This window comes from Mustelus asterias, chromosome 14, assembly GCF_964213995.1.
Source record: "Mustelus asterias chromosome 14, sMusAst1.hap1.1, whole genome shotgun sequence".
NCBI classification, from domain to species: Eukaryota; Metazoa; Chordata; class Chondrichthyes; order Carcharhiniformes; family Triakidae; genus Mustelus; species Mustelus asterias.
Window position 1 is genome coordinate 57,760,571 of NC_135814.1, and position 19,728 is coordinate 57,780,298.

Below are 19,728 nucleotides of genomic sequence, written 5' to 3' on the forward strand. Positions count from 1 at the left end.
GCCCACTGAAGTGGTGGAGGCTACCTCGTTGAATATGTTTAAATCACGGATAGATGGATTCCTGATCGGTAAGGGAATTAGGGGTTATAGGGATCAGGCGGGTAAGTGGAACTGATCCACTTCAGATCAGCCATGATCTTATTGAATGGCGGGGCAGGCTCGAGGGGCTAGATGGCCTACTCCTGCTCCTATTTCTATGTTCTTATGTTCTTATTCACAATATATATTAATGATTTGAATGAGGGAACAAAATGTAACATCTCAAAGTTTGCAGATGATACCAAATTGGGTGGGAGGGTGAAATGTGACAAGGATGCAGAGATCCTTCAGCATGATCTGAACAGGTGGGTGTGTGGGCAAATCAATAGCAGATGCAGTATAATTGGGAGAAATGAGAGGTTATCCACTTTGGAAGCAAAAACAAGGCGGCAGATTACTACCTAATGGCTATAAATTGGGAGAGGGGAATGTGCAGCGGGACCAGAGTGTCCTTGTGCACCAGTCGCTGAAAGTAAGCATGCAGGTGCAGCAGGCGGTAAAGAAAGCAAATGGTATGTTAGCTTTCATTGCGAGAGGTTTCGAATACAGGAGCAGGGATGTGTTTTTGCAATTATACAGGGCCTTGGTGAGGCCACATCTAGAATAGTGTGTGCAGTTTTGGTCTCCTTTTCTGAGGAAGGGTGTTCTTGCTCTCAAGGGAGTGCAGCAAAGGTTTAGCAGGCTGATTCCGGGGAAGGCAGGACTGAGGTATGAAGAGAGATTGACTAAGTTAGGATTGTTTTCGCTAGAGTTCAGACAAATGAGGGGCATCTCATAGAGATTCTAACAGGACTACACAGGGTAGATACAGGGAGGATGTTCCTGATGGTGGGAGAGTCCAGAACCACGGGTCACGGTCTGAGTATACTGGGTAGACCAATTAGGACAGAGGTGAGGAGACATTTCTTCACCCAAAGAGTGGTGAACCTGTGGAATTCATTACCACCGGAAGTATTTGATGCCAAAACATTGAATGTACTCAAGAGACTGCTAGATATAGCACTTCGGACGAATGAGATCAAAGGTTATGGGGAGAAAGCAGGATTAGGCTATCGAGTTGGACGATCAGCCATGATCGTGAAGAATGGTGGAACAGGTTCAAAGGGCCAAATGGCCTCCTCCTGCTCCTTTCTTCTATGTTTCTATATGCAAACTGTTTGTGCCCTCTTCACAGTTTAGTTTCCCATTCAGATTTACGTCGGTAAACTTGGATACATAACTTTGTATGTAGGAACTGAATGTAATTAACATAGAATGGAAATCGCTGAGGTCCCAGTAATGATCCTTGAGGCATCCCACCCATCTGAAAATACTCATTGTCTTCTGTCCTTCAATCAATTCTATATTTATGGAAATATCTTGCGCCCATCCCCATGAGCCTTGTAATAAACTTGTGTGGTACCTTACCAAATGTTTTTTGAAATACCAAATATAATACACCCACAGCTACCCTTTAATCTATGCTGCTAGTTACATTCTCAAAAGCTGTGATGGATTTGTTAAACAGGATTTTCCTTTTGAAAACCATGTTGAGTCTGCCTAGCGATATTATGATTTTCTAAATGCCTTGTCACCACTTCCTTATTAATAGATTCCAGCAATTTCCCTATGACTGATGTCAGACGAACTGACCTGAAGTTCCACAAGCTGGTAACTCTGGAAGAACACAAGTACATCCACCATCTCTGCAGCCATATATTTCAGAATCCTAGGATGGAGACCAGCAGGTCCAGGCAATTTGTCAGCTTTTAAGCTCATTAATTACTTTCTTTCGCAAAATCCGTTACTTTAGTTTTTCACTCTTATTAAACCTTTGGTTCACCACTACTTCTGGCCTGATTTTTGAGTCTTCTACTGTGAAGGGAGACAAAAAATTCACTTAACATCTCTACCATTTACTTGTTCCCCATTGATGCTGATTAGATAATCTGGGCCAGAGCGTCCAATGCTGACTGATTTAATTTGTCCATTTACAACTTCACACTAGAACCTTTGTACCTTCCAGCTCATTTACGAATTATGCTGTTGAGCTGGCTTTGCATCTGTTATGAAAAACTCTTAAGTAGATGGTAAGTACAGGGCAAACAGACCACGTCTCCGTGGTTTTGGTCATCTGATCCCACTGTCATAGCAGACATGGAGCAGTCTGGGCAGGGTAAAACCAGCAATCGGAAATTTAAACTTTCCGCAAGGTACTGCGGACGTGTGCACATTAGGACTTCCTCAGAATCTAAAGGTTCATAAGCAAGCAAGTTGAATCACAGGCCTCTCCCCTTATCGGAAAATTTGGGCCAGTATTTTCCCTACTTTAGCCTTTCAGGGAACATTTACTTTCACTGCTCACTTCCTTTCCACATCCTTGGAGTAATTCATACAAACATTTTTTTACATTTCTTGCTAGTTTACTCTCATTCTCTTTTCTCCTTCTACAAAATATTTTGTTTATCCTTTGCTGGCTTTTAGAAAACATCTTTGAAGTCAAAGCTTAATGTGAAATAATTGGTTTAGCCCATTTGTGCCCAATGCAAACAGACAATTTCTAAATAATAGTAGTAATATTCATATGGCAACTTCAAGCTTTCCAAACCTGTTGAATTCCATCATAGTTAATTCTTAATATATACTTCGATGTTTAATTGTGTTTTAGCTAACAAATTAACCAAATGAAAAATCGTCAAAGAAAAGATTTTCACACAAACAACAAAAAAGACAAATAAGTATCCTTACAGCTTTAAACACTTACTTTAGCCTTCTTTGATTCTGGATCAAATCTCTCCAAAATTAGTTTAGCATTCTTGTATGTCTCCTTTTCCATTACTTCTTCAAGCTATTTGGAAACATACATTAGAATTACATATCAAAATTTGGTCATATTGATAACATTATAGAGTACTAGTTTGAATATTAATAGACCTCAAATGATAATATGCAAGCTCAAAAGAGTCATATACAGCAGGATCTTTATTGGAAACCTGCCTATGGAAACGATATTAGATGTTACCACTGGCTAGTACTCTCAATATCAGTTTGAATATTTGATTTTTATTAAAAATTTAATAACTCTATCCAACACGAACAGGAGTGGAAAATCCCAGCCTAAGTGACAAAGGTAACAAATATCCTGGGAATAGAAAAGGCTAATAATAAAAGAGCCATTAAAAATTGAGTGATGAGAAATAGGTGTTAACTCTCGGGGTAACAATGGATAGAGCACTAGAGAAAATTAGGGAAAAACACCAAGGCATATTGTTGGTGGAAAGTTACCAAAATAAGAGCTCTGTTCAAAAATACAGGCAGTATAAGAAATAAAACACGTAGGATAGAAGGAAGAGTAGCGTGTGTAGCTAATGAAGCCTGGCTACAAGCTAAACATGACTTGAAGCTGGACAGTGAGGGAAATTGGCAAAGAGGTGTCAGTACAGTATACAGTCCAAAAAGAATTGCTCTGGAAGGCTTCACCATTGATTCTAGTACCCATAAAGCCTCATGACTTAAAACTTACCACTAATTACCAAATATTACCCTCCTCAACTGATGTATATAGAACATAGAACATTACAGCGCAGTACAGGCCTTCGGCTCTCGATGTTGCGCCGACCAGTGGTACCCATCTAAAGCCCCTCTAATCTACACTATTCCAATATCATCCATATGTTTATCCAATAACCACTTGAACGCTCTCAACGTTGACGAGTCCACCACTGCTGCAGGCAGGGCATTCCACGCCCTTACTACTCTCTGAGTAAAGAACCTACCTCTAACATCTGTCCTATATCTCTCACCCCTCAATTTAAAGCTATGTCCCCTCGTGCTAGCCAACACCATCTGAGGAAAAAGGCTCTCACTATCCACCCTAGCTAATCCTCTGATCATCTTCTATGCCTCTATTAAGTCACCTCTTAACCTTCTTCTCTCTAACGAAAACAACCTCAAGCCCCTCAGCCTTTCCTCATATGATTTTCCCACCATACCAGGCAACATCCTGGTAAATCTCCTCTGCACCCTTTCCAACACTTCCACATCTTTCCTATAATACGGCGACCAGAACTGTACGCAATACTCCAAATGCGGCCGCACCAGAGTTTTGTACAGTTGCAGCATGACCTCCTGGCTCTGAAACTCAATCCCTCTACCAATAAAAGCTAACACACCGTACGCCTTCTTAACAACCCTATCAACCTGGGTGCCAACTTTCAGGGATCTATGCACATGGACACCCAGATCCCTCTGTTCATCCACACTACCAAGTATCTTACCATTAGCCCAGTACTCTGTATTCCTGGTATATGTACCAAGTCATGTCGAACAACACTTGAAAGAATCACCGAGGGCAGGAACATGGGGGACTTCAATGTCCATTAAAGAGTGGCTTGGCAGCGCCACTACTGGCTGAGCAGGCAGAGAGTCCTGAAGGACACAGCTGCCAGACTGGGACTGTGGCAGGTGGTGAGAAAACTGGGGCGGCATGGTGGCACAGTGGTTAGCACTGCTGCCTCTCAGCGCCAGGGTCCCAGGTTCAATTCCAGCCTCGGGTCACTGTCTGTGGGGAGTTTGCACATTCTCCCTGTGTCTGTGGGGGTTTCCTCCAGTTTCCTCCCAGGGTTCAAAGATGTGCGGGTTAGGTTGGGTTGATTGGCCACGCTAAATTGTCCGTTAGCATCAGGGGATTAGCAGGGTAAAATGTGTGGGGTTGCAGGAATAGGGCCTGGGTGGGATTGTGGTCGGTGCAGACTCGATGTGCTGAATGGCCTCATTCTGTACTGTAGGGATTCCATGATTCTAAAACCAGTTCAAGGAAAAAGTCTACTTGACATCATCCTCACTATTCTACCTCTTGTAGATGTGTTGAAAGAGGTGATGGCAAGGTAGATCTGCTGTTATCGGTGTACTTGTGAAAACTAATGCTCTGCTTTCGGATGACTTTGCTGTGGGGCAGCTCTACCTCATCACCACCTCTCTCAAATGCTCCACTGTTGCTGAACTATCAGATTGCTTATTCAGTTCCAGTAATGGTCGAGCAGAAATTTCCTACAATTCAATACTGGGATGATTGAAGCCATTATTTTCAGTCCCCAACCCAAAATTCGCTTCCTAGCTATGGACTCTATCCATCTTCCTGGCAATGTTCTGAAATTGACACAGTCTGTTCATAACCTTGGTGTCACTTCTGTCCCGAAATGAGTTTTCTACACATAGTTGTGCCATCACCAAGACTACCTATTTCCACTTCTGTAATAATCGCCCAGCTTCAGCCCCATCTCAGCTCATTTGCTACTGACACCCCTGTTTGTGCATTACATCTAAACCAGGCTACGTCAATGCACTCCTGGCTGGCCTCTCACATACTACCTTCAATAAACTTGAGGTCATTCAAAACTACTGCCGTGTTTTAACTTGCAGCAAGTTCCATTCCCCTATCACCGCTATGCCTGCTGACATACACTGATTTCCTGTCAAGCAATTCTTGATTTTAAAATTTTCACCCTAGTTTTAAAATTTCTACCTGGCCTCACCCTGTGATAGCTCTAATCTACTTCTAATTATGGCCTCTTTAGCATCTCCAATTTTAAATGCTCCATAAAAGTGGCTGTGCCCTTAGTTGCCTTGGTCCTAAGCTCTGGAATACCCTTCTTACACCTCTCTACCTCATTTTTGTTCTTTAAGACACTCCTTAAAACCTAATTCTTTGAATAAGCTTCTAATCAATCTATGCAATATCTCCTATATGTGGCTCAGTGGCATATTCTGTTTAATAATGCTCCTGTGGAGCAAGTGATATTTTAATATATTTATATGGTAGCTTTAATGTAAGCTGTTGTTGTATGCTATAAAGACAAAGTTAAATGATATCACAATCAACAGCTTGGATCAAAGTTCTGCAGTTCCACCACATACAGTTGTGAACAGTGAGGATCAATTGTGCAACTAACAGGGAAAGTAGGCTTCATGAATATCCCCATTGTCAGCCAGCCAAAATATTGGAATTGAAGATCAGCTCATTGTTGAATAGGACACTGAGTACATAGAAAGTCTGGTTCAACCTAATGACTACAAGGGGATGGAACTGGTAGCAAGCGTACAGATGTTGCAGTGGGGTGAGGATAATGTGCCTTCAGTCTGCCAAATGCGTAACTAGAGAAAACCGCAGGTCATCCAAGACTGTATCTTGGAGAATCAGCTGGACAACACAAAACTCAGGAGAGGTGGCAGTATAGTAGGTCTGAATGTTGCTGGAGTGGAACCCAAAATGTTTTCAAATGAGGTGGACAAAGATCAGCATGTAGATGAGAAAGAGAGAGAACTCAAGATAGACTCAAGGGACTTCAAAGTGAAGAGCATACAAGTATTTATAATCCTTGCCTCTAAGCCAGAAGCTCCATGTTGAAGTCCCACCCCAGGACTTGACAGCCAAGGAGGGCGAATTCATAATGCAGTCAAACAGAGCAAGGACATTTCCCCACCCAAATTGTGCTTTTTCTTCAAATAAAACCAGTTGAATTTTGGACAAACAGGAGGCTTTAAATTATCCCCCTTTGTCTTTCTGACATTAAAAAATGTGAACATTGGTGGCCATTGCAAGGTAAAATAAGAGTGCAAGAATAAGAGAGCAAGTACAAGAATCAAAGTGAGAGGAAAAAGAGGGAAGGAAAATTGTTTTTTATTTTAAATGGGCTTTCTTTTGGATTGGGGAAATTTGTGTTACACAGAATATCTGTTAAAGTAGGTTTCCTAACAGCGGGAAGAATCCAATACCAGTGTGGTGTTACTCCGACAGCAGCACTGAGACAGTGAACTAATACCAGTTGAAAAGTGGGTAGAATACCACTGGGGATGTAGATGTGCTGTTTCAGGGGTAAGAATGCAACAGCACTACCTATCTTGAAGGTTAACCTTGGAGGACTCAAGGGTAAGTAAAATGAATAGGTAAATTTAATCGTGACAGAGATGATTGAAATAGCGTGACAAAAAATATGATAGCATTTGTATGAACCTATGGTAAATTGCCATTTGTGCGATATTTTGATTCCTGATACAGTAAAATACAGTAAAGTGCACACCATTTACTTTAGGAAAATTGGAAAAGAAATGCTAAGGAGCAAAAAATTCCAAAATTCCCGAAGCTTGTTAATTGTACTTAACAACTTCATAGTGAAGAAATGTCAAATATTGCTAATTGTTTAAATATAATGAGGAGAATAATTACATGCACCTACTTCAATAATGGAATGTACAAAAATCTATCAGCAGTCATTATTGAAAGTTATTAGACATGACAGTAAATGACAGGCAATTCCTCAGATTTATTTCCTCATAGCACTTAATGCTATTAATTTAAAGAAGGTTGTTGGCAGAGTGCTTTAAGAAATAAAGTCTGTGTGCCAATTAACCGCTGTCAGCATTGATTTTAGATTATTTATTAGCAGAAGCAATTAGCTTGGTGCAAAGCACCGCAAAAACTCAATAAAGGCAAAAAGGAGCAATGAAATTCCTTTAATGACATATAAAGGCCAATATCTCATTTGCTTTACTGTTAATCTCAAACCATCAGTGTAGAGAGAAATTTGCAATTTTCTTGTAAGGCAAGACAAAATTAACAAATTAAAAATAAACCCGTTTCCTGCATGAGTACAGGCAAGAATCAACCGTTTGAAAAAGGAACAAATTCAGTTTGATCTGTTTCAATTTATGTTGATTGGAATTAGTTTAGGGGGAGTATACAGATCCCAATGAACTGACAAAATTTAAAATTGATGTGGAGAAAGGAACAGAACATCTGCTAATGGGGCTTACACAAAGCAGAAAGGACTCAGCTTTAGCAGAAAGACAGATGGGAAGAAACTGGCAGTGCACAACGTCAAAGCAGATCTGATTTTCGAGAATGCTATCAGTGAGGGGACACCAAGTAGATCTGGAACTTAGAATTCACATACAAGTGCATAGGCACTACAAATTCTAAACTCATTAGATTTCTGCCCTTGTAGTCAATTCTAAATTAATATTTACCAGATTTAATCACAAGGATAGTAAACCTCATAAATGATTGTAAAAGGGCATTGCTGTACAAAATAATTGTCTGGAAAGGATGGACATCGTAAATTTCATAAAGTGCGATCAGTCATTCGATGGATGGAAAATCTGGTTTGGTTAACTATGGTTTTTAATAGTCATAAAAAATGATTAAATCTTGTAGTGAAGACATCAAAGCACAACCACCTTGGTAAATGTGATAGATTTAGAACAAATCGAATGGTTCAAAATTGCACATTCATGAGTTGTGGCCCATCAGCAGCAGCAGAATTGCATTTCGCTACAATCCGTAACCTAATAGCTCACTCTCTATCAGTACCATCAAGGCAACATACCAACATTGAGCCAATGAGCAAAGTAGAAGGGCACACCAGGACCAGCACCAGGCTGCTGGTTTCAATCCAAATAAGCTGCAACATAGGATTGCATGAATATTAAAAGATGGAAGCAGCATGAAGTAAGTGAACCCACACCAATGGATTAGATCAAAGCTCCGCAGTCCTGCCAAATCCAGTTCTGAACAGTGGTGGATAATTAAACACCTAGCAGGAAGGGGAGTCTCTATGAACATCCTGACCCTCAAAGGGGTTGAGCCGGCATACGAGTGCAAAGGATAAGGCTAAAGCATTTCCAACTATCTTCAGTCAGAAGTGCAAACGGATGCCCATTTCAGCCTCCTCCTGATGGCCTCATCATCACAGAAGCCTGTCTTCAGTCAAGTCAATTCACTCCATGTGATATCAAGAAATGGTTGAGCGCACTGGATACAGCAGAGGTTTTGGGCCTAAACATCCGGCTGTGGTGCTGAAGACTTGCGCTTCAGAACCAACCAAGCCTCTATGCAAGCTACTTAAATTGCCCAGGGGATTGGGTAAACAGGTTAAAAAGGTAAGATGATAGAGATACATTCCATTGAGAAAGAAAAACTCTGCCAGGAGGATGCACAATCCGTGGCTAACTAAGGAAGTTGAGGGTGGTATGAAATTGAATGAAAAGGCATTCAATGCTGAAAAGATTAGTAGCACACCAGAAGGTTGGGAAAATTTTAGAAACCAGCAAAGGATGGCTAAAAGAATAATTAAAAATAATAAAAAGAGGGAGAAATTGAAGTATGACAGAAAGAAAGCAAGAAAAGCTTCTACAAGCATAAGAAAAGGAGAAGAGCAGCTAATGTAAGCATTGATTTCTTAGAGGGTGAGCCTGGGGAACTAAATAATGGAAAATGAGGAAATGGCAGGGAGGTAGGAACTTAAAACAATCACCATCACTAGGGAAAGGTAATGGGGATACCAATATTGCTGAAGGCTGACCTGATGCCCTCATCCAAAGGTGCTAAAAGAAGTGGCTGCTGAGATAGTGGATGTATTGGTTTTAACCTTCCAAAATGCTAGACGCCATTATTGAGGAGGAAGTAGCAAGACATGAACACATTGAGAAAATCATAGTACAATCAGACAGTCAAAATGGCTTTGTGATGGGGAAATCCTATTTGGCACAGTTCTTCGGGCTCTTTGAGGATGTAGCAAACAGGGTAGATGAAAGGTAACCACTAGATGTGGTGCAATGGGATTTCCAAAAGGCATTCAATAAAGTATCACGTACAAAGTTATTACACTTATGGTGTTGTGGATGATGCATGAGCATGGAGAGGGGAATGGTTAACTAACAGGAAACAGTCAGGATAAATCTGTCATTTTCAGGATGGCAAACTGTAACCAGCGGAGTGCCAGAGGTCAGTGCTGGGGCCTCAACTATTACAATTTATATTAAGGACCTGGATGAAGGAAAAGAGCTGTAGCCAAATTTTCTGATGATATAAAGAAAGGTAGGAAAGCAAATGGTGAGGAGAATGCAGTGCACAAGGGGATATAGATAGGTTAAGTGAGTTGGCAAAGATTTGACAGATGGAATTTGTGGGAAAATGTGTTGTTGTCCACTTCGGCAGGAAGAATAGAAAAACAGAAAATTATTTAAATGGAGATAATTCAGAACACTTCAGCACGAAGGGATCCGGGTGTTCTTGTACATAAATCACAGGAAAGTCAGCATGCAGATATAGCAAGGACCATCATTGCAAGGGAGTTGCAGCATAAAAGTAGGGAAGTTTGTCCAAGGCAATAATGAGAACACACCTAGGGTACAGTGTACAGTTTTGGTTACCTTATGGAGGGCCGTACTTGCATTGGAAGTAATTCAGAGAAGGTTCATAAGGGTGATTCCTGGGATAAGGGGTTTGTCTTGTGAGGAAAGGTTGAGCAGGTTAGACCTAAATTCATTTGAGTTTGGCTTCACATGGTAGATGCTGAGAGGATGTTTCCCTTTGTGGGGGAAATCTAGAACTAGGGATTTCTTCTCTGAAGGTAATTAGTGCTTGGATTTCTCTTCCCCAGCAAGCAGTGGAGGTTACTGAATATATTTCAGGCTTAGTTAGACAGATCGTTTGGAGGGGACAGGCAGGATAGTGGTGTATAGGCCACAATCAAATCAGCTAGGATCTTAGTGAATGGTGGAACAAGTTTGAGGTGCCAAATGGCCAACTCCTGCTCCTATCTCTTATGATTTTATGTTCGAACAATCCCTCTTTGGACTCTCTGCTGCCTTTGAAACACCCATCAGCACAATCTTCCTCAAATATTTCACTCCACTGTCCTTATGGTTCTGGTTCCAATAGTCAGACTCCTTCAGTGACTCCTAAGGACATGCACATGTGGGTTTCTTTGCTGTACATCCTAGGCTACATTCTGCCCCTTCCCTTTTGTTATGCATTATGCCTTGGTGACATTATTCAGAAGGGTCGGTTCAGTTTTCACTTGTACAGAGACACTCAGATCCATATTCTTCTCTTTCATCTACCCCAAGGATATCATCACTCTTTTCAATTATGTGCCCCAACATTAAAACCAAGGGAAGTAAAAAGGATCCTTTAGCTAAATGTCAGCAAAACTGAAAACATTCTCTGCAACTCTTACAAATATTTCTGCCCATCAACCAACTTCCTTGGTTGTACCTCAGGCTAAAACCAGAAGCACAGAACTTTGGAATACTGCTCACCTTCTTTCCGTTCATCCAAACTGCTATTAGAAACATTGCCTTTCATCTCAAATGTCATCTGTCTCTGCCCATACACCTCCTCTTCTGCCATCATGCGTTATTACCTCTCAGCTTGTTTTTGCCAATGCTTTCCTTCCATCTTTCACCTTCCACAAAATTAGAACTCATTGCAATCCACATCCTGCATCCAATACCAATGTCCACATCCCCACACTCCAGTGAACTGACTCAGATCCTTCTCCCCAGCTTCAAAACTGACCAAGACCTCACTCAATTTCAGGGACACATTCCTGCACATGTTCGAACAATGGTCTACCCTCAGCACCATCTGTTCCTTTAGCTACCATACCCCTGAACAGTTTTAGCAAATCACCGACTTCTCCATCTTCAAAAGCCTTGCTATCACCCTTCTCTTCAATCATCTGTTGCCCATTTCTGCACTTTATTCTCTATGTTTTTTTATTCTCCAGTCAGCATCCTGTGAAGTACTTCAAGATGTGTTTCCGTATATGATTTGACACAATAACAATGCAACTCAAATCCTGGAGAGAGAAATGGAGCACAGCATAGTTCCTATAATTTCCCCAGAAATCCGCCTTAACGCAAACTTCAGAAAGGCGTCCCTTACTATTTCAGTCTGAACATTTTCACAGCCCACTCCAGTTATACTTCTGACTTTCAAAAGAGTGATATCACCAAGTGATTTTTTTAAAAAAGTAAATACAAGGAGAAGTAGGCCATTTTGCTCTCAAGCTTTCTCCACCACTCAATAAGCTCATGGCTGATTGGATTGTGGCTTCAACTCCATTTTCCTATCTGACCCCCATGCCGATCAAAAATCTATTAACTCGGCCTTGAACAGATTCAATGAACCAGCCTCCACAGCTCTCTGGTGAAGAGAATTCCACAGACACTTGGAGAAAAAAAATTCTCCTTATCTATCTTAAATAGGGCACCCCTAACTTTTAAACTGTCCTCTCTGGTTCTCGACTTCCCCACAAGGAGAAACATTCTGTCATCATCCACCTTGTCAGGTCCTCTCAGGATCTTATATTTTTCAATAAGATCACTTCTCATTCTTCTAAACTCCAATGTGTATAGGCCCAACCTGCTCAACCTTTCTTCATAACATAACCCCTTTATCCCAGGAATCAGTCGCATGAACCTTCCCTGAGCTGCTTCTAATGCAGTTATATCCTTTCATAGGTGTACCAGTGAGTTCAGCCTAGATTCATCCAAGTTGTCAACCTGCAATTGAAATGTTTATTGGACTTTAGCAATATCACTTAATCTATTCTTGTTATGAGTGAAGTTGAACTTGTGTGAGAAAATTATGTGTTTTCTTAATTTTACTTGGACTGGGTTAAGTACCATAAAACCTATCATTTCTACCTTTTTAAAGACATTTAAGGAAACTGGGTGTGTTTTTTACAGTCACAGCATGGAAACAGTTAAACACACGGTGAATTGGCAAGCATATCACTTTTAAAAAAACAGTTGCAGTAAAAGAGGTGGGTAAATAGGGGAGTCCATCAATCTCTCCTCATCTGATCATAAAATGTATTCTTCCTTAAATACGGAAACCAAAACTGCACACAGTGCTCCAGGTGTGGTTTTTGCGCTCTGCACAATTTTAGCAACATTTCCTTAGTGTGGTGTGCCAATCCTCTTGCAATAAATGCCAACATAACATATGCTTTCTTAACTATTTTCTGCATCTGCATGCAAACTTTTTGTTCCTTTTAAAAGTACACCCAGGTCCCTCTGAACATCGACATTTACAAGCTTCACACCTTTTAAAAATATTCAGCTTTCTTTTCTTAATACCAATGTTATAACCTCACACTTCCCCACATGATGCTCCATCTGCCACTTTGTTTCCCACTCACTTAACCTCTCTATAACTCTTCGCACCGTGTCCACCTTGCAGCTTACATTCCCCACTTAGCTTTGCTTTGTCTGCAAACACGGATACATTACACTCAGTTCTTTGACTAACTAAAGACTGCAAATAGCCAAGGCCCCAGCACTGATCTTTGTACCACACCACTAGTCAAAGCCTGACAATTTGAAAACCATCTGCTTATTCCTAACTCTCTGCTTCCTGTCCGTTAGCCGATCCTTTATCCATACTAATATTTCAGCCTCTACTCCATGAGCCCTTATCTTTTGTGTGGCAATTTACTGAATGTCTTTTGCAAATCCAAGTATACCACATCCACTGGTTTCCCTTTAGCTATCCTACTAGTTACATTCTCAAAAACTCGAATAAACATATCAAATACTATTTCCCTTTTGTAAAACCATGATGATTTTTTTGGAAGAAACTATGATTTTCTAAAATCAAGAATTCCTTAATAAGAGTTCCAGCAATTTCTTGATGAATGGCAGACTAACTGGCCTCTTTCCTACAAAGTTACATTTGCTAATTTTCAATCCTTTTGGAAAATTATAACCTGTGCATTCACTCTCTGCAGCGACCTCTTTTAGTATCCTAGGGTTTAGGCCATCAGGCCTGGGGATTTGCCTGATTTTAACCCTTGAATTTTCTCCAAAACCTTTTCTCTGCTGATGTTAAATTTCCTCACTCTTATTAGCCCCTTGGATCCTCTCTATTTCTGGTATGCAATTTGTATTTTCTACTGTGAAGACAAGACAGTGAGGGTTTGATGAAATCAACCTTTATCCAGTATGTCAACCTGGCTTGGTCCAAACTAGATGCCAGCACTGTGAAGTGTTCTCCCCTTCCAGGCCACACCTTTCTGCTTGATCTTTCAAACTGAACAATGAATGACTACTTTTTGAAGAGTCATACTGACTTGAAACATTGGGGAGATTTCCTGCTCCCATTTTGAGGGGTGGGATTGGCAGCAGGAGCAGGAAATCGAAAATTTTAAAAGTTTGGTGTACCAAAACGCAGTTTATGCCTGCAGGATTTCCCATTCGGATTGTCCCCGCCCCTCCTGCCAATAATGTAACGGGAATCCCAACATTGAACATTAGGATCCTCATTTGAATGTATTTAAATATCAGGCCTTTACACCTGATTGTGTACACACACACACACTCTGAGGGAGGCAGTTCAGAGAATAGAATCATATGTTAGTTCCATTTTAAAAAAATTTCCCCCCCCCCCGCCAATCGGGGAACCCTTCAAAAACTGTGCCCTAATCTTTTAAAACAAAGTTGCTGGCAGGACAGACTCAATTCTGCGTGGGAGCTTCCCCTCAACTTTTTTTTAAATCCCTAATCCTTGGGGATGGTGGCTTTCACACCATTGTTCCCGCCCGCTATGCCATTCTGCCTAAAAACTGTGCCCATTAATTCCCTTTCTCTCTCCAGAGGTGCAACCAGACCTGCTGAGTTTTCCCAGCATTTTCGGTTTTTATTTCAGGTTTCCAGCATCTGTATTATTTTGCTTTTATTTAAGGAATGACTACTTTCCTTTTTCAAAACATAGGCTCAAAATGGTAAAATTCCCCCCTAAGTGCCGAATCTGGGTGTCAAATAGATCCGCGCCTGGAATCCTCTTTCCAGTGCGCCCATACGCATTTTGCCGGCTCCAGTCCGATCCGTGCCATGGCTGGGGCTTAACGCTGTCGGACCGATCAGAGCTCTGAACTGCGCATGCGCAGTTCGAAAAAAATCTGACAGAACGCACCCGGGCTCGGCCATCTCTCCCGCTCTCTTGCCCCTGCGGGGAAGAGTAATCTGAGGCTGGTAGTGTACCAGTGATGGTGCCAGAAGGCATCGGCCGCAGACTGGCAGCCGACCCCCTCCCCCCCCGACCAGAGGATGAGACGTCACACCCCCTCTCCTCCCTCCCCCAGGGGATGATACGTCACACCCCCTCTCCTCCTCCCGCCCCGACCAGAGGATGACCTGGGTCAGAGAGCCGTTGCAGTCTCTGATCCCGCTCTTCGGAGGCTGCAGCGGCGACTTCAGACTTTTATTTTGCAGGTTGGTAACAGCGCGGACGCAGATCGGGCCAGAAGACGGTAAAGTGGGATTTGGCGGTAGAGTTGGGCGCGCGGTTCATTAAGTCGATTTAAATGCATGCAAATGCATTTAAATCGTCAGGCCACCCGATTCGGGTGCGGGCCGGACCTGCGCCCGAATTAGGTGTCGGTAAAGGCGCGATCTGCTTGGATACGGGTGCAGATCGCGTTAAAGGCCCGACACCCAACTTTACCGCGATTTCGCACCCGAAAACTGGCACGAAGTTTCGGTAAAATCAGGCCCATTGTGTACATTTGTGCTTATTAAGCTATGGGCTGTTGGAATTAGAGATTGGAATGTGTATTTTGAGTGACCCAGTGCCAGCTGTCAATTAATTCCGGAGCAAATAAAGCATGATTTGATGCAGAGCATCTCTTCATTAATTCAACAATGTTATTTGGCCCCACTTTAAAATGCAACTCTATGCTATGAGTGACATTTTGCATTTCATACACCAGCCATTCTGTGATTTTCCTGACAGTCTACAGTGTTGATATAGAGTGAGACTGCCAGAATTAAAATTATACAGTCCTAGTCGCCAGTAAAAAGTACTTTAATTCCATAAGTGAAAGCTTGCCTTGAACCAAGGTTTTGCTAGTAAAGAGGTCAATTTATGCATCATTCATCCTTATGTTTGACTAAGTATTTGGTAAACCTTTAGAAAAGTTGCTAAATCTAGTCAAAATTTTCAAAGCCAAACTCAAACTGTGTGCTATGTCAGCTAAGTATCTATAATCTTGGCAGAGCTGTAAAAGCTAATAATGTATGTTGCATTAGATACTGAACTAATATGCACAGCTTAATTGGGTATAGAAGCTAGTCTCTAAAAGCCATTATTAAGTACTTAACAGAATCGATCCTACAAAGCCATCACAGTAACCTCGAATGCTTTTAAGATGCAGATGAGGAGAATTTTTTTTCTCTCAGAGGGTGGTTAGTCTGTGAAATTCTCTTCCCCAGAAAGAAGTGGCGGCTGGGTCTTCAAATCTATTCAATGCTGACTGCAATAGATTTTTGATAGACAAGGGAGTTAAAGGTTATAGGGAACAGACAGGAAAATGGAGTTGAGATCACAGTTAGGTCAGACATGATTTTATTAAATGGCAGAGCAGGCTTGAAGGGCCGAATGGCCTCGTCATGCTCCTAAGTCCTATGTTTCAAAATTGTATTAGACAGAAATTTCGCAGTTTACAAGACAAATATAAATGACTGCACATTGATGCACAATGAATGGCCAAGTCGCTAATGCAGCTCTCAACATGCTCAGTTTTATAACCTTTTCCTCCACTAAAGTAAACTGAAATTTTAGATAGAAATGACAAATAGAAACATACATACATGACATATAAACGACCAACACTCAGCCAAAATAAATTACCTTCAATTATTCAGCTAAATAACTGGCTTTCATTTTCTACAGTTAACAGTTGTATGCGATCGATTCTGATCCCCAAAACTGTGGTTGAGTTATTATCCGATTAAAAACTAAGCTTTATTGAGACAATCGATTGCAAAACAGGTTTAATGTTCAAAAAACAGTTATAAACTAAGATTTAATTGCTCTTTGTTTTTGTATAGTTCTCTCTCTTAAGCTGCAAAAGACTTCTGGTTTTTGGAGCATCTTCTCTGTCAATCTGCTTTTTCACTTGTCTTACTTTACTCAAATTGATTTATTGTTTTCTTTGTGGACAGTCATGGTTGAAGATACCCTCTAGATAACCTAATGTACGACAACATGTCAATTACCAGCCTTTTAGCATGGCTGCTCCCGTTCAAATCTGGGCAAGCATTTTTCAAGCAGACAGAAACCAGCGTGCAATGGTTCAAACAGTAAAGTTCGATATTACACCCAGACTTGAATTCAGAGTTTGATTTTTAAAATTGGAAAATCCATTATTACATGCTTAGCAATATGAATAAACAGAATTAACATATTTAATTTTAAATATATTTCTCTTACACATCAGGACATTATGCTTGGGTTACAATTAGTGGAGCAATACAGGAAAATATACCAAAACCAATGGACTAAATGCTACCTGGATGCTTACTATACTTAACTACTACTTTGTTAGTAACTGGGACAGCAGATGCCTCTGGTGAAATAGTTTTAAAGGCAGAACCCAGAATTTTAAAATGTTACTCACAATTTTCTTTTTTTGTACTTTTAAATCTTCTAGAGCTTCAGCTGCAATAAAGTGTTAAGAATTAGCAGTTTTGTGGCTTTCAAAAACAATGGAAAATACTGTAAAATTACAAGACAATATAAAATGCAAGAAAAACAAACTATATATTTTACAGAGATGTTTAAAAACTCACTGTTCCTTTCAGTTCTTTTGCAAAACAGCCAAATCAATATTTTTCGTATTAACCATACCCTGAAAAACACAATCAGCATGAGCAGCACATAAACACGACAGGGACTGAAAAAAAAGAAATGAGACAAAGTAAATTTAAAATAACAAAAAATTTACTGGAACATAATTATGCAGTACAATAGTTTGCCTATTAACTTCAGTGAGCAAAATCTTCTGAGGGAACATTAACCAGAAAATGGATGGCTATCCAACATCTCCAATATCATTGGATAATAGGGTGTTCGCTCAGATTGTGAAAGATTCCACAAATGTCTTAAATATAGAAGCTATAAATTACAATCCCAACAAAAAGACATGCTTAAGTTGTTTGGTAAAGGTGGAGTTCCATATCTTTTTGGTTTCCCTTTTCTCCCACAAGTCAGCATATGCTATATGCTTTTTATTAATGCAGTTTGCCCAAAATGGATAGTGTCTTACAGTGAATGAAGCAGCACATTTCAACATTGAAGGTACAAGACATGTCTCAGCAATGTGTTTGTCTCAGCAATGTGTTTGACATACTTGAGCCCACAGGTCAAAGGCTTTAAACTGAAAGGATATGTGTGGAAAATTAGTATTTCTACCTCGGTCATCTTGGGTCCAAGGAACATATACAAGAACGAGTATATAATTATAGAGTTCAAGTAACATACCACTGTGACAGTTTGCTTACATCAGCTGGAGTTCTATAAGCCCACCGTTGCAGATCAATGTTGAAAAATATAAATTCATGTACTGAATAGAAAGTGTCTAGAGTCAGTAGGTAGTTCCACCTAGTAGCTGTTAGGCCCGTGGAAACTTGTGGATCTAATCTCTTCAGACACCAGTAGTGGGGACAACAATGACAAAGTGCCTCTTGCAATTTGACAAAAATAGCAGCTTTTATCAGGGAGAATTCTGGTTATCATACAGCGCATTGCCTACTTTGTCTACTATATATCAACACTGCATGATTGCCAAGTAGACTTAGACTAAACAGAATGCGCTTTATTTTCTCATTTTAAAGCTGAAGATTTTTTTAAAAATTCATTCGTGGGACATGGAAGTCACTGGCTGGCCAGCAATATTGCCCAACCCTAGTTGTCCTTGAGGAGGTGATAGTGAGCTGTCTTCTTGAAATGCTGCAGTCCACATGCTTGGGTTGACCTATAATGCTATTAAGGAGGGACTTCTAGGATTTTGACCCAGTGACTGAGAAAGAACGGCGATATGTTTCCAAGTCAGGATGGTGAGTGGCTTGGAGGGGAATATGCAGGTCGTAGTGTTCCCTTGTATCAGCTGCCCTTGTCCTTCTAGATGGAAGTGGTCATGGATTTGGAAGGTGCTATCTAAGGATCTTTGGTGAATTGTTGCAGTGTATCTTGTAGATAGTACACACTGCTGCTGCTGAGCGTCGATGGCAGAGGGAGTGGATGTTTATGGATGTGGTGCCACTCAAGTGGGCTGTTTTCTCCTGAATGGTGCCAAGCTTCTTGAGCTGCACCCATCCAGGCAAGTGGGGGGTTTTCCATCACACTCCTGACTTGTGCCTTGTAGATGGTGGACTGCTTTTGGGGAGGAGGGCGAGTTACTCATCACAGCATTCCTAGCCTCTGACCTGCTCTTGTAGCCAGTGTGTTTATGTGGTAATTCCAGTTGAGTTTCTGGTCAATGGTATCAAGGTGTTGACAGTGGGGGATTCAGTGATGATAACACCATTGAATGTCAAGGGGCAGTGGTCAGAGTGTCTCTTATTGGTGATGGTCATTGCCTGACATTTGTGTGGCGCGAATGAGATGCCTTACATGCAACAAACAGAAGATACTTTTGAACACAGGTTAAGAATAAAAGCTTTGATCCACGGTGATGACTGTAACAACCTTTGCCCCAAAGATTACAAAATGCAAATTTGTTGATGATTTTGCTGCAAGTTACATATCAGTACTGTACACCACTTTAAACAAGGTCCGAGTCACCAGTTGGTCCCCAGAATACATTTTAATCTTGGGGAAAGCAGCTGCATTATTGTATGTCAAAATATCTTTGCTAAACTGAATGTCAAAACAACTAAGCTTGGTGGACAATTCCGTCTTCAGAGGGCCAAGTATATTCAAAGAAAGGTGCTTCTGTATAGCCAAAGAAAAATGAGTCCCAGGGGTGAGCTAGCATAGAGTACTGGTCCAGTCCCACTTGGACTACCATGCACAATTCTGGTCATGAAACTGAAATGGGAATATCCCAGCTTTGCAGATACAAATGAGGGCAACTGATTCGA

At 41.0% G+C, this 19,728-nt stretch overlaps 1 protein-coding gene across 2 annotated transcripts in view; it reads right to left on the bottom strand.

Moving 5' to 3' along the window:
• The window catches only part of LOC144503698 (endoplasmic reticulum junction formation protein lunapark-B-like), a 98,948-nt gene that overhangs the window by 46,100 nt on the left and 33,120 nt on the right, over positions 1-19,728 (bottom strand). For both annotated transcript variants that reach the window (XM_078228445.1, XM_078228446.1), the window contains exons 5-7: positions 17,437-17,495; positions 17,265-17,305; positions 2,783-2,866 (exon numbers count right to left, since the gene is read on the bottom strand). In XM_078228445.1, coding sequence (XP_078084571.1) covers positions 2,783-2,866; positions 17,265-17,305; positions 17,437-17,495 — 184 coding nt within the window. The remainder of the gene's footprint in view (positions 1-2,782; positions 2,867-17,264; positions 17,306-17,436; positions 17,496-19,728) is intronic.